This window comes from Bufo gargarizans, chromosome 5 (genome assembly GCF_014858855.1).
Source record: "Bufo gargarizans isolate SCDJY-AF-19 chromosome 5, ASM1485885v1, whole genome shotgun sequence".
In the NCBI taxonomy this organism is placed as follows: Eukaryota; Metazoa; Chordata; class Amphibia; order Anura; family Bufonidae; genus Bufo; species Bufo gargarizans.
This window is the reverse complement of record NC_058084.1, coordinates 276530829-276545586: the sequence shown is the minus strand read 5'-3', so window position 1 is coordinate 276545586 and position 14758 is coordinate 276530829. Positions and strand designations below refer to the sequence as shown.

Genomic DNA, 14758 nt, shown 5'->3' with positions numbered 1-14758 from the left:
CTGGCGGGCTAAGAGTTCCGTCAAGCCAGCTGTCAGACGCTGAGCAAGGGGGTGACTCTGTGACATTGGCTTCTTACGCTCAAACATTTCCTTTACAGACACCTGACTGTGGGCAGATGAGATGGAACTGCTGTAGGTGAGAGGCAGAGTGGCGGGTGGTTGAGAGGGGGCAAGGAGGACAGCAGTGGTTGATGTGGCTGAAGATGCTGGACCAGGAGGAGGATGGTGGCTTTGAGTTTGTGTGCTGCTTGTACTCATGTGTTGATCACATTGGCGTTTGTGATGTGAGATCATTTGCCTTCGCAAAGCAGTTGTACCGAGGTGGGTGTTGGACTTCCCACGACTCAGTTTCTTTTGGCACAGGTTGCAAATGGCATTGCTGTTATCAGAGGCAGACACACACACAAAAAAATGCCACACTGCTGAGCTTGCAATGACGGCATTCTGGTGGTGGCAACAGCATGCGTTGATTGGTGTGCTGTCTGGCTGACCCCAGGTGCCGATACATGCTGTCTGACTGTGCCACTAGCTCCTTGCGATGACCTCCCCCTGCTTCCAACTCGTCTCCTTCTTCTCTCTGTCTCCCCTTCTGAACTTTCCCCCTCTTCTTCTTCTCTTCGAGCAGGCACCCACGTGGCATCCACAGACACATCGTCATCATCAACCACTTCACTTGTATCTGACACCTCAGCAAAGGAAGAAGCAGTGGGTACAACATCATCATCATCATCATCACACTGTACGTCCATGTGTGTAATGCTGCCTGACTGAGACATATCCCTGTTATCTACATCCTCTGGCAATAATGGTTGCGCATCACTAATTTCATCCAACTGATGTGTAAATAACTCCTCTGAGGGATCAAGTGAAGCGGCTGTGGTGGCTGTGGTGGTAGTGGCGGCGGGCAGGAGAGTAACTTGAGAGCAGGTGACCAAAGCTGAGCTGGAGGAGGATGGTGCGTCAAGGTTCTTAGTGGAAGCTGTTGAAGATTGGGTGTCCTGTGTAAGCCAGTCAACTATTTTCTCTGACTTTTTTGGGTTCAGGGTACGTGGCCTCTGAACACTGGGCATTGTTCCAGGGCCAGTGGAAATCACAGCACCACGACCACGACGGCCCCTGCGGGGTGGCCTGCCTCTGCCTGTCATTTTTTTTTGGATAAGTGTACTATGCGTGCAAGGTACTGTGCCACCCTATATAAGTGGTGGGCAGTGGGCACAGTACAGTCTGTGTGGGCCTGACACACACACGGGCTTGCAAATGTGATTATATCACAGAAAAATTATAAATATAATTTTTTTATCTGCAAGGTATTTTAGTGACACCCTGTAACGGTTTGAGTGGAGGCCTAGCCAGTGGCCACAATACAGTCTGTGTCGGCCTGACACACACTGGCTTGCAACTGGGATTATATCACAGAAAAATATTAAATATATTTTTTTTTATCTGCAAGGTATTTTCTGTCACACCCTGTATTAATGGTGTGCACACAGTGCTGTCTGTGACTGAGCCTGCATCCTCTCACACACGGGCAGCCAGGCAACTGCAATATATATAAGCAGACTGATGTACCAGCCCTGAAAAGGGCTTTTTGGGGTACTGTCAGGACGCTGTCCTTACAGAAGATGAGTCTGTGGACACAGAACACTGCCCTAGCTAACGCTTTCCCTATTGAATCATCAGCACTGTTCCTCCTCTCACTGAGAATGCAGCTTCCGAATGAATCTAAAATGGATGCTGTCCAGGAGATGGGAGGGTCTGCTGCTGATTGGCTGGAATGTGTCTGCTGACTGTGAGGTACAGGGTCAAAGTTTACTCAATGATGATGTATCGAGGGCGGACCAAACATCGCATATGTTTGCCCGCCGCGGCGAACGCGAACAAGCTATGTTCGCCGGCGAATAGTTCGGGACATCACTAGTGTTACAAAAGCAGTGCTCCTAGGATTAAGCCCCACTTGTGCTCCAATATGCTAATTTCCATATAAATAAAAACACATATCTCTGTAGCTGTTTAACATACAGACAAAAGAAAGGTAATGTTTTAAGCAGCATGTTCAAACCTAACAGACAGTATATAGGGTTGACTATGCTGACAGAGGCTCCATAACTTTGTTATTTTCTTCCTGCTATACCTTCCTGCTATATCCACTGTGACTAGAGCAGAGGTGCATAATGTGGCTTACAATACCCTTCCATCTGGGCCCCAACTATCTATTTACAGACATGCTCGGATATATTTTTCATGTCAGAGAAAAGAGCAGCCTACAGTGCAGTATAAGGACAGATAAGCAATAATGGTGTACTGTAAGGATATCTCTGGGACCCAAATATATTGCTAGAATAGTGGTCTGATGTCTGTATGGCATTCCAGAAAGGAGTAAGTAGGTATTAATCTGGAAAAGATTCCATGCATACAGATGTCTTCATGGTCATTGATGGGAGTAGTCAGCAGCAACTCACATAAGCTACTGTATAATGGGGAGAGATGCACTTTTAGGAGAGAATATGACCCCTTTCTCTCAATAGGTGAGAGTCATGGAGGGGCCACCTACCTGACATTCATGGTATATACTTTTGATAAACCATTATTGTTTCAGATGGTAATGAGTTTTAGTGGGGCATTCGGGAATTTTTCAGTGTGAGAATGCAGCCCTGTACAAGAAAAGGTAGAACATTCCTGGTCTAGAGGAAAGAAAGTTTCTACAACAACATAGAAGGGGATTCTTTACTTTTCAGTTAAACTATGGAACTCTCTGCCGTAAGGAAGCAGTTATGATCAATTCATTAAAAGGGTTTAAAATGGGCCTGGAGTTATGGATATCAGATTACTGGAGATGAGTGTATGATCCAAGGGCTTTATTCACAGTTCAATATTTTTCTTCCCCTCTAAGACTCTTTCTTAATGGCTTTTCCCTCATGTTGGTTATTTTGTCATCCTCTAGATAACACTAGAGGATAATAGGTTGTTGAAGTAGATAGATCTTTTTCAACCTTACAAAGTATGCCACCATGTTACCTTGCTGGCAATCCTTCATTTATCTCTGCACACGACCGTTTTTTTTTAAGGTCTGCAAAAACGGGGTCTGTAGGTCCGTGATCCGTGACCGTTTTTTCGTCCGTGGGTCTTCCTTGATTTTTGGAGGATCCACGGACATGAAAAAGGAAAAAAAAATCTAAGTCAAGTTTGCCATTGAAATGATAGGAAAAAACGGACATGGATCACGGAAACGGATCACGGACACGGATGACAATCTTGTGTGCATCCGTGATTTTTCACGAACCCATTGACTTGAATGGGTCCGTGAACCGTTGGCCATGAAAAAAAAAATAGGACAGGTCCTATTTTTTTCACGCCCAGGAAATACTGATCACGGATGCGGCTGCCAAACGGTGCACAATGGCCACGGCACAATGGCCACGGATGCACACAACGGTCGTGTGCATGAGGCCTAATCAAAATGTCCTGTCTTAAATGACCAGACACTTGTTTGATGGCTCTAGTTTTTTAGTTTTTTTCGTACAATTTCTGCAGCATTTTTTCCATGACATACAGGGCTGTTTTCTAATACATTTTTAATGGAAACTTTTTTTTCGTTCTATTAGCAGTAGTGTATACAAAAAGGTGACACTACACCTTTATATTTGCATATTGATTCCGATATGTATTACAATGAGCTTCCTTTTTTGTTTTAGACAAATTGATATATAATATGTATAATCTTGGGTAACTGGGGTGGCTATAGCGATTGTGTTTCTATGTTTGTGTTGTCTTTTTTATTTGTATTTTATTCAAAATGTTATGCTTTTTTTGTTTGTATGTTTTGTAACATAATATGTCCTTCATGGTCATAAAAGACCTCTTGGGGACATTTGCTTTTTATAATTTTATTTAATATTTTGCAAGGTAAAAAATATAGCAGTTCTGCAGCATATATTACATGCCACAGAAATGGTTGCAAAGGCTGAAATCCATAATGGAAATGAACAGCCTAAATTGCCATGCTTTGAATTTTAAATTTACACTGCAGGTTAATTTACACTGGATTTTTTGCACAGCATGTCGATGATATTTCATTGACATGCTGTGCACATGAAAATCTGCAACTGCAAATCTGCAGCATTTAAGTTACTTGTGCACACTACGTTACAATAGCATAGGATTGGTGTTACTGGATGAAATATTGATCAATGTGTTTTTGAAAATAGAGTGTCTAAATTATACCCAATATTTTAGATCATCCCCAGATTTTTCCTACCTCTTCCTGCTACTAATATATTTAACTATAAGACCAAGAAAGTAAAGACTTGAACCACTGATTTGCTACACAGCTTGTTAACCTACTGTACATATCACTCGATTCCTTATGTCCCTTTTTTAGCTAACATTAAAAAAAGCATTGCCAAATAATCAATTCAGTTCATACAAATGATTGGCAACTAGTTCATCATAGGAAACCCACCAACATAATAGAGTTGAAACTGTTTTGTACAGAGATATGGGCTAAAATTCCTCAAAGCCAATGTGCAGGACCAATCAAAAATTACTGGAAAAGTTTAGTTGCAGTTAATGCTGCACAAGGTGGTCACACCAGATACTGAAAGCAAAGGTTCAAATACTGTACCATACTTTTGCCACTTACAGACATTTGATATTCGTCCATTTCCCCGAATAACTAAAATTACCAAATCTAATATTTGGATCTGCTAGTCTGGTTTAACATTCACATGAACCCAAAAGTCTAAAAACTTAACCTGCCCTTGCAGATCTGCAATAATCTGCCCATTAGCAAATGTCCACAAAGCAAGGTCTTTACGCTAGATCCAGTTTAATGCAAGTACAGAACTTGTGCAACAGGAAGACAGTTTAAAAAGGATTTACACAAAATGCGCCTCATCTGAAAGAATTGCAATCGTACCATATTGAGTATTGTCAAAACGTAGGTGGTGATGTTTTCATGACCATGATTCTCCATCATTTTCTTGTCAACGACAACGAGAATTTCCACATTTAATGGTTTGTTCCTCTGTGGCTTTATCAATGACCGTTTGACCCTTCTTGGGTATTTGTATTCATCAGGTAAAATGTACATGTCTTCTTTTGGAGGCTTAGGCATATCTGGGTAAAAAAAAAAAAAAATTCAAAAGGAAGTTATAATTTTACGGTTAAGTGACACCAAGAAGCTTTATGTATTAATTATTTTTCAATTGGGCAAAGATTCCTCTCAAGCAAATATACAAATTCAGTAGCTTCGATCAATGCTATTATTAGGGTTGAGCGAACACCTGGAAGTTAGGGTTCGCTGAACTTCGCCGCAAAGTTTGGGTTCAGGACCCGAACTTGACCCTGAACCTCATTAAAGTCAATAGGGACCCGAACTTTGGGGCACTAAAATGGCTCTAAAGTCATAGAAAATGCTATAAGGCTGCAAAAGGAAGTAAAATAGGGTAAAAGCAGGACAATTGACCTGCAAACAAATGTGAATAGGGAAATGAATTCAAATAACATAGAATTTAAAAAAAAGTTATAAATAATGATGTTGAACTAGGAGGCGGAGGTCAAAGTGGAGTAGTAGGTTAAAGAGGTGTGGAGATGGCGGTGTAGGTGGAAGCGGTGGTAGTGGGGGAGGAAGTAGCCAACACTATTTTTGTAGATATATTTTTTTTTATATACTTTTGGGAAGACCACAAAACATTGGGAAATATAATAAAGAAAACAAAAAGAAAGTTTGCTGGACTATAACAATGGCTGGGTGCGGCCGGTATACTTGTCTATTCTGCACAAGGTACGGACAAGTCCTGTGGGATCCATGCCTGGTTCATTTTAATGAACGTGAGCTTGTCGCCATTGGCTGTGGACAGGCGGCTGCGCTTGTCTGTGATCACCCCCCTGCCATGATGAACATACTTTCGGACAATACACTGGCCGCAACGCAGGCCAGCACCTCCAAGGTGTAAAGGGCAAGGTCAGGCTCATGTGCACAATTTGAAGACCCAGAAGTTGAATGGGGCAGACCCATCAGTCAGTACATGTAGCTGTGTGCACATGTACTGTTCCACCATGTTGCTGAAATACTGCCTCCTACTAGCATGTTAATGCTTGCATCCCCTGTATTCAATGGAGGCCATTTTGGCACCAAAAATGATAAAAACCAAAGGGGACCCAGCATGCATGTGGAACCTACACCCCCCGAATTTCATGGTCGCTGTCATGGCACTTGACAGGTAGAACTTAGTGTTAGGTTCCTGTCTTACAGAGATCGCCTTGACGTGCGGCAGACAGGCTCAAATAATTTTGTACAAGATGCATTTTCCAAGCATCTCTAATTTATTAGCATAGCATTGCAATATGTTTTGTACTTTATTTGGTTTGCAGAGAGCTGTTGCATTATATGTTGTATTTTTTTGTGTTTCCAGTCATAGCAGCGTGCACCTGCGCATTGGGATGTGCTGACCAACCCCTTTTGTGTTTCCCTTGTATTTAGCACTGGAGATGTGGCTGTCTCCAGTTGGTCATGCACTCCTGACCAGCCTGTCTGCCTCATAGGCTGATTTTAATTAGCATGAGTATAAAGCTTCCCCACTCACTAGAAGCCCCTGACACCAGGAGAGGTATGGAGTGGGTAGTAGACTCGGCATGCATGTTGGTACTTGCATCCCCTGTATTCAATGGAGGCTATTTTGGCACCAAAAATGATAAAAACCAAAAGGGGACCCAGCATGCATGTGGAACCTACCCCCCGAATTTCATGGTCGCTGTCATGGCACTTAACAGGTAGAACTTTTTTTTTCCTTTTTATTTCCATTTCATAAAGACACGTACCGGTACATTTGTACCCAAACACATGAACTCAGTAATAGAAAAGTCCATATTAACAATAAATAATTACAATTAAAAAAATATATATTGTTTTCCCTTTTTCCCCTCTTTTTCCTCCCCTTTATTCTATCCCCAATACCCACCCACCACCCCTAGGAGGGGGACAAAAAAAAAAAAAAAAAAAAAAAAAACAGACATATCCAGCCCTAAAGTAACCATTTTTTCCATACTTCCTCAGAGTTTTGTGTTTTTTTGCCATGATCCTCCATCACCCGTTCTTCTTTAATCAAATTATCGACTGCTTTTCTCCATTGTCCCACTGTCGGAGGATCTACCTTTACCCATTTCTTAAGTATAAGGAGTCTCGCTTGGAATAATACTTTGTCCAGAACCAATCGTATCTTTTCATTTAACTTCAGATGCTCAGTTGCCCCAAATATACAGATTACTGGATCTTCAGCTATTTGAACCTTCAGTTATAGAGATCTCCGCTATTTCTGTCCAATATCTGAACAATCTGGGACATCTCCAGAAACAATGTATTAAATCTGCATTCTCTCCCCTACATTTTGGGCACTTATCCGCAGCTCTCACGCCCATTCTTTTCAACATCCATGGGGATCGATGTAATCTATGAACTATAAAAAACTGTGAAATCTTATGTGAACCCCTATCCGAGACCTTAGCGTAACTTCTAAGAGCATCTTTCCACTTCTCTTCCGTAAAAGATTGTAATTCTTTTTCCCATTTTTTCCTGGAGAGTATTGTAATCCATTTTTTCTTTCCCTCCATCTTGTATCTTTCTGCGGTTGATCCTCCTCTTTCACCTCCGTTAGTAAATTTATACAATCTATCAGATTTTTCCCTTCTATATTTATCATCCTGCTCCACTGTCCACAACGCGTTCCTAAGCTGGAAGTATTTATACATATCCTTTTGGGGGATCCCAAACTCCCTAGCCAATGTATTAAATCTTTCAATTATTCCTCCTCAAATATCTGGCCTAGATATTTCATTCCTTTTTTCCCACAATCTATATAAATCCTAATCGTTTGCAGTTCCTTTAGATTTAAATTTTTCCAAATAGGTGTGTAGTGCAAAAACTCTTTAATCACTAATATTTTTTTCATTTCCACCCATATATAGTCCAGTGAATTTAATATTCTTTTTCCTGTAGTATTTTTCCCCAGTGTACCCGATTCCAACACCTCTGATTCCATTCCTCTTTCCACCCCAATCTTTTTACTTCCTGCCTACCCCTACCCACTAAACCATTTAAACTACCTTTTATATGCCCGTATTGTGTTATTAAATAACAAAAAAAATAAAATAAAAATTTGAAACAGCTAATCCACCCTCTCTCACTGGGAGCTGAAACACTTCTTTCTTTATCCTAGGGATAGCTCCTTTCCAAATAAAATCCCCCATTAGGCTATCGAATAACTTAAAAATATTCTGCGGTAGTCTCAATGGGGCATTTTGGAGGACATAAGGACAGAGTATTTTTGGGAGGAAAAACATTTTTATTAGATTTACCCGACCCTGTATTGACATTTGTAATCTTTTCCAAATGTGCATTTTGGTTCCAAGTTCTTTTATTAAGGGGAGTACATTTAATTTTTCATATTCTTCTATATTTCCAGAAATTTGTATACCTAAATATTTAAAGTTCTCGTGTTTTTCAAGCACATGCACCCTTAAATCTCCCTGTGATATCAACATATGTGATTTCCCCCAATTAATATTTAGACTAGAAAAAAAAAAACTTATTATATCTATAACTCTGTTAAACTGATCCCCAGTATTGTGCATAAATAATAAAATATCATCCGCGTACATTAACAGTTTTTCTTCTCCTTCCGCATATTGAAAACCTTTAATCTCCTTATCGTTTCTTATTATACTTGCCAGGGGTTCAATCGCAATAGCAAATAGTAATGGGGAGGGAGGGCATCCCTGCCTTGTGCCCCGATAAAGGGCAAGTGGCAGGGACAAGCTCCCGTCCGCCATCACTCTAGCCCTTGGATTATGATATATAAGCTGGATCCATCTTATGAATCCTTCCCCTATACCAACCCTTTTTAATACTGCCCACAAATACTCCCATTCAATACAATCAAATGCCTTTTGAGCATCCAGTGAAAGTACCGCTTTCTCCCCTATTTCTGATCTATTGGCTTCAATATTAAGAAACAACCTTCTTATATTTGAGTATATCGTTCTGCCGGGTATAAAACCGGTCTGATCTTCCTTTATTACATCTTTAATCACCTTTGACAGCCTGTCAGCCAAGACCTTTGCCAAAATTTTAACGTCCGTGTTTAGGAGGGATATTGGCCTATATGACCCGGGGTCTACTTTTTTGGGATTAGTGTAATAATTGCCTCTTTCATGGAATCTGGTAGATCACCTATTTTTTGGGCCTGGGATATCTCTCTGAAAGCAATCTGGTCTAAATATAGGTCCAGGTCTTGTTTTGGGTATTGTACCCTGGACTTGAATATTTCCAGGAACTATATCAGAAACACTTTTTTGATTCCTTCTGGTGTATTTATTATTCCGCCCATTTTATCTCTAATCGCCCCAATCCAGGATTTCCCTCTTTGATTTCTTACTATACCTGCTTAAATTTTACTGACCTTTTCTCCCCCAGAGGCTAACCGGATCCCTTGAAAAATCAATTCTTTCCTACCTCTATCTAGTTGATGTAATTTTAACTTTTCCTGTTCTTCCTCCCATACTTTCCTATTATGATCAGTGGGATGCGTTATACATGTTATTCTTGCTTTTTGTAATTTTTTTTCCAATGCATTACCTCTTTCTCTAGTACTTTTTTTTCCAGTAATTCACCGTTTTAAACAGCAATCCTCTTAAATATGCCTTGGCCGTATCCCAAACAATTAGCCTACTAGTAGAATCATTATTCACCTGAAACAAATTTTTTAGTTCTTCCATTATACTCTCTTTATCTGGAATCAACGGTAGCCAGTGGGAATTAAACTTAAAAAGTGGCAAATTGTTCTTCTTATTCAGGTCTAATTCCATTACCACTGCACTGTGGTCTGATAAGGCCATGGGCAAGTACTTTATCTTAATCCTGTTTTGGGACACTAGGTTTTTATTTCCCAGGACCATATCTATTCTTGACCAAGTTTGATGTGTTTTGGAATAACAGGAATACATGGTTTCATCCGGGTTCTGGAAGCGCCAAACATCAACCCAATTAAATTCCTGGGCTAGTTTTAAAAAAAAATATCTACTTTTTGTGTTCTTCACCCTCTAGACATTCTATCCCTGAGTGGGTCCATTACCGCATTATAATCTCCTATCGCAAGCATTATACATTCCTGTCTATTCAACATAAATCTATGCAATTGATACAAGACATCTGGCTTATATGGTGGTGGAATATATATATTTGCAATTACCATTTTGACCCCTTCTATATTACAATGTAAGAAGAGGTACCTGCCACAGTCATCAGCCTCGTATGCCAGACACTCAAATTTAATCTTATTGTGTATCAAAATTGAGACCCCTCTAGAGTAGGTCGTATATACGGAGTGATACCCTTCCACTATCCATCTCTTCTCCAACCACCTTGGATATTCCTTATCCAGGTGTGTCTCTTGGAGGCAGACAATGGCTGGCAAGAACCTCTTCATCCACTCAAGAATAGCGTATCTCTTTACTCTCTCTCGTAAACCTCTCACATTTAACGAAATAATCCTAACCATCTAGCAAAGAGGGCAGAGCAAAAACAAAACAAAAAACACGTCCCCTCTCCCTCATCCCATAGGTACACAAATAGCCCCCCCCCCCCCTGCTGACCAGCAGTCGGAGCGACTCCATCTCTTAGCATAATGGCTCCTTTCCCCTCAGCCACCCCCCACCTCATAGGCCCTCCCCGTCTGCGCACTCGCTAACCTCCTCCGGGGTCTGGAAAAATACAGTCCTTCCTTTATATTCCACCCTTAATTTTGCCGGAAAAAGTAGGCTGTACTTTAGACCTGCCTCCCTTAGTCTCTTTTTAACAGCTATAAACTCTTTTCTACGGGCATTAGTGTTGGCTGAATAATTATCACGATCGGCGTGACTATCACATACGTGACACAGAGGGAGGGAAAGAGGAAGGCCCTGCCCAAGTGAGAGGGAAGGTGGTGACCCCTGACTCACCTTGCGGCTGGCACCTGGCTGCCCTGACGTCCCTAGACGATCACGTGCCTAAAACCCTGGCTTTCCCTAAGATGAGCCCTAGATAGTGAACAGGGCGGTGGGAACACTAGTCCGCACCACTAGCTCTAAAGGAAAACACCAAGGGGAGGACAGACAATACAGACTAAACATATAATCCCAGGAGGGCGACAACAGGAGACAACAAAAAGCCCAACAGGGATCCGGAGGGTAGCACTCTGGAACAACAACCAGGATTCACAGCTCCAGTGGGTCAGTATAGAAGTCCAGGCAGGAAGCTCTATAACTGGCAACGAGAGAAGTTTGAGAGGAGAATATAAGGAGGTTGGGAGTGGCAGACAAGAAACAGCTGAGGAGGAGAAGCTACGGATCCCTGAGTGAGACAAAAAGGATTGCAAGGCAAACACAGAAAACAATCACTAAGAAACAATGTGATCTTTAGACATAGAGCGCGCAGCCACCCGCTGCGACTTCCTGACCCCGGGTATAACGGAGTCAGACGTGGCTCTTGACACCCTCGTGACAATAATCTGGGAAGAGTCTTATCTTTTCGCCCTGTATCTGATATTTTTCGGAGTTCCTAGCATCAAATAATATTGTATCACGGTCCTTTGCGAGTAGACATTTCACCAATATCTGTCTGGGGTAATCCCCTGGGACCCTCTTTTTTGTGGGGACCCTGTGTGCTCTTTCAATAGCAAATAACGGGGAGAGAGTACCCTCCTTACAATTCTCCCTTATCCATCTCTCCATGAACTCAATACAATTGTCTCCCTCTGCGCGCTGTGGAATCCCTACACATCTTATGTTAGATCTTCTTGATTTATTAATTTTTGTTCCATCTTGCCATTCATCTCTTTTAAAAATACCACCTCCTTCTCTAAATTCTGAACAGAATGTTCCAGAACGGGGATCCTTTTCTCCATCTCATGTAAGCGTTCTGTTATTTTCTCCATCTCGTCCCGTATTACACTGACATCCATTTGCACTGCCCCGATCTGCGTCACTATATTACCCATAACATTTTCCATCTTTTTGTGGGGATCTGGAACCTGGCGAGTTCGGATCCAAAAATTTGTTTAAACCCTGTTGTTTGGACCCACTCTCTAACTCTGTTGCTGATCTCCTACAACTACCACCAGTAGAGGCGCGCAGTTCCTCCTTTTTCTTAGGTGGCATTTTAAACTCCCTTATCCTCACCCTCTTTCTCCTCCTTCACCCTCCTACCTGCACTTCTGTATTAACAAAGTACGGTTAGCCTGGGAAATATTAAATCTATAAAAATATAGTACCACTGAAATTTGCAATATACTAAGTATTACAAAAATTTGACACAACCGTACGTTTCAACTTATTCACAAAAAGGAGAGGAAAAAAAACTGTTTGTTGGCAGCAAAAAACGGTTAGCATTCCTAAAAGGAAGAGGGGGGAGGAAAAAGGAAGACACAAAAGTCCAACAACCAAGTCGTAACTGTTTTACTATTTATCCAAAACGGTCGCACGAGTTTAATCAGAGAAGATGGTGTCTACTTTTCCACCAAAGGAAAAAAAAATAAGATGTTGCGGATCTTAGTCAAAAGAGATGTCCACTTACCTATTGAATATGAGGGTGGGGCTGAGTGGAGCGGAATGAATTAGTCATTGGTCCCTGTTTAATCCGGGAGATTTTAAAGGTGTTAAAAAGATTAGAGGTTTAGTCCTATAGAAGAGTTTCTTCAGAGGGTTAGTCAAGGTCAGACTCGGAATATCAGTAGATGTGGTAATAAAACAGCTGCAATGTACTCTGGTAGACCACCGGCTGAGTATCTTCACTCCCCCCCTGCTTTATCTTTTGTTTTTTGTTTTAGCCTTTTTCTTTCTTTTCCTTTCCTTTTTCGTTATTTGCTTTCCCTCTTTATCTCCCTCTTCCCTCACTTGTTACTTTCCTCCAATTGTAGTAAGGACGCTCAACCCCACTATTTTACATCACAACCTCCATCCAACACACTCCACACTCCAGTTTCCAGCCCCTCAATATTCTCTCCTGCTTTCTCTTTCTTTCTTCACCCCTTTTTGAATATCACTGACATTGTTTGTTAAACAGTGTTAAACAGTGGGGGGCGACCATACTAACTGAAGTGGCAGGAGCTGGGCTCAGTCCTTGGGGAGAGGGGACAATCCACCCCACACGGTTTGTAGAAACACTGCGGTCCCCATCTTTCTCCCCTAATTCACCTGCACAGCGTCATATGTTCCAACTCCTTTAGCTCACCGGCACCTCGATTTTGGGTCCTCTCCACTCAACTCCGGTTCAGCTACTGCAGTGACTCACCACCCGACAGGCAGCTCCCAGCAGCGGCAGGCAGGCAGGGATCAGGACCCAGGCATCGGCGTCTCCAGCGGCATTGCACAGCAAAGCGGACTCAGCGAGCAGGTGATCCAGGCGGCCGGCGTGCAGGGGGACGGGGGGCGGAGCCTAGCGTCACACGTCAGACACTCCCATGCTCCTCAAGATGCAACAGCCAAAGACCAACAGGTTGAACTTAGTGTTAGGTTCCCATTTTACGCCTTGACGTGCGGCAGACGGGCTCAAATAATTTTGTACAAAATGTATTTGCCAAGCATCTCTAATTTATTAGCATAGCATTAGCATAACAATATGCTTTTGTACTTTATTTGGCTTGCAGAGAGCCATTGCATTATATGTTGTGACGGTCCATATCAGCTGGTGGTGCTGGCGTGCTGACAAAGCTTTTCCATATTTCGGAAATTCTAACCCTCCCTTCTGAGGTACTGGTGGTGCCCCCAGCTGCGTCAATTACTTCTTCCTCCTCCTTTGCCTTAGCCTTGTGCTTACACTGAGCCCCTGGTGTCAGGTGGGAATTCCAACAGCAGCGCGTCTACCAGCATGCGCTTGTACTCGCGCATCTTCCAATCACTCTCCAGTGATGCTTTGGGTACCACCCTGTTGTGAACACGGTTCCTCCTCCTCATTATCCTCCTCATCCCCCAGAACTGTGCCGTAGCTGGACAATTGTGTACCTGGCCTCTGTTGGTGCAGGAACCCACCCTCCGCGCAACTTGTGAATGATTGGCCTGATAACCATGGAAATTTTCCTTCTTCCTCCTGTGCCACATCCTCTTCTATCATCGCCCAAAGCGTTCAATAAGACATAGAAGTGGGATAGTAACGCTTAGGACGGCGTCATCGGCACTGGCCATGTTGTTGGAGTACTTGAAACTGTGCAACATGGCACACACGTCCCGCATGAAGGCCCACTCATTTGTGGTGAAGTGCTGCTGTTCCACAGAGCGACTCACCCGTGCGTGCTGCAGCTGAAACTCCACTATCGCCTGCTGCTGCTCGCCCTTGTGGGCACGTCACATATGAGGCATTGAGCGGGAAGGCCGAAGTTACGCCCAGAGCTGCTACGAGATTTCGACCATTATCGCACACCAACAGGCCGGGCTTGAGGCTCAGTGGCACCAACCACTCATCTGTTTCATGCCCGTCCACAGCCCCTGTGCAGTGTGGGTTTTTCCCCCCAAACAGATGAGTTTCAAAGCAGCCTACTATCGGTTCCCCCGGGCTGTGATGAAGTTGGTGGTGAACGTGTTACGCTGACCAGATGAGGAGGCGGTAGAGGAGGAAGCAGAGTAGGAGGCAACAGGAGACAAAGAAAAAAGTTCTGCAATCCTCAGTGGCGGAAGGACATGCGCCAAACTGTTATCTGCCTCAGGCCTAGCGGCCACTGCATTTACCCAGTGT

The 14758-nt window shown here is 42.7% G+C and overlaps 1 protein-coding gene across 1 annotated transcript in view; it reads right to left on the bottom strand.

Moving 5' to 3' along the window:
- ADAMTS16 (ADAM metallopeptidase with thrombospondin type 1 motif 16) overlaps positions 1-14758 on the bottom strand; it is a 366708-nt gene that overhangs the window by 289783 nt on the left and 62167 nt on the right. The window contains exon 3 of the mRNA XM_044295482.1: positions 4916-5115. Coding sequence (XP_044151417.1) covers positions 4916-5115 — 200 coding nt within the window. The remainder of the gene's footprint in view (positions 1-4915; positions 5116-14758) is intronic.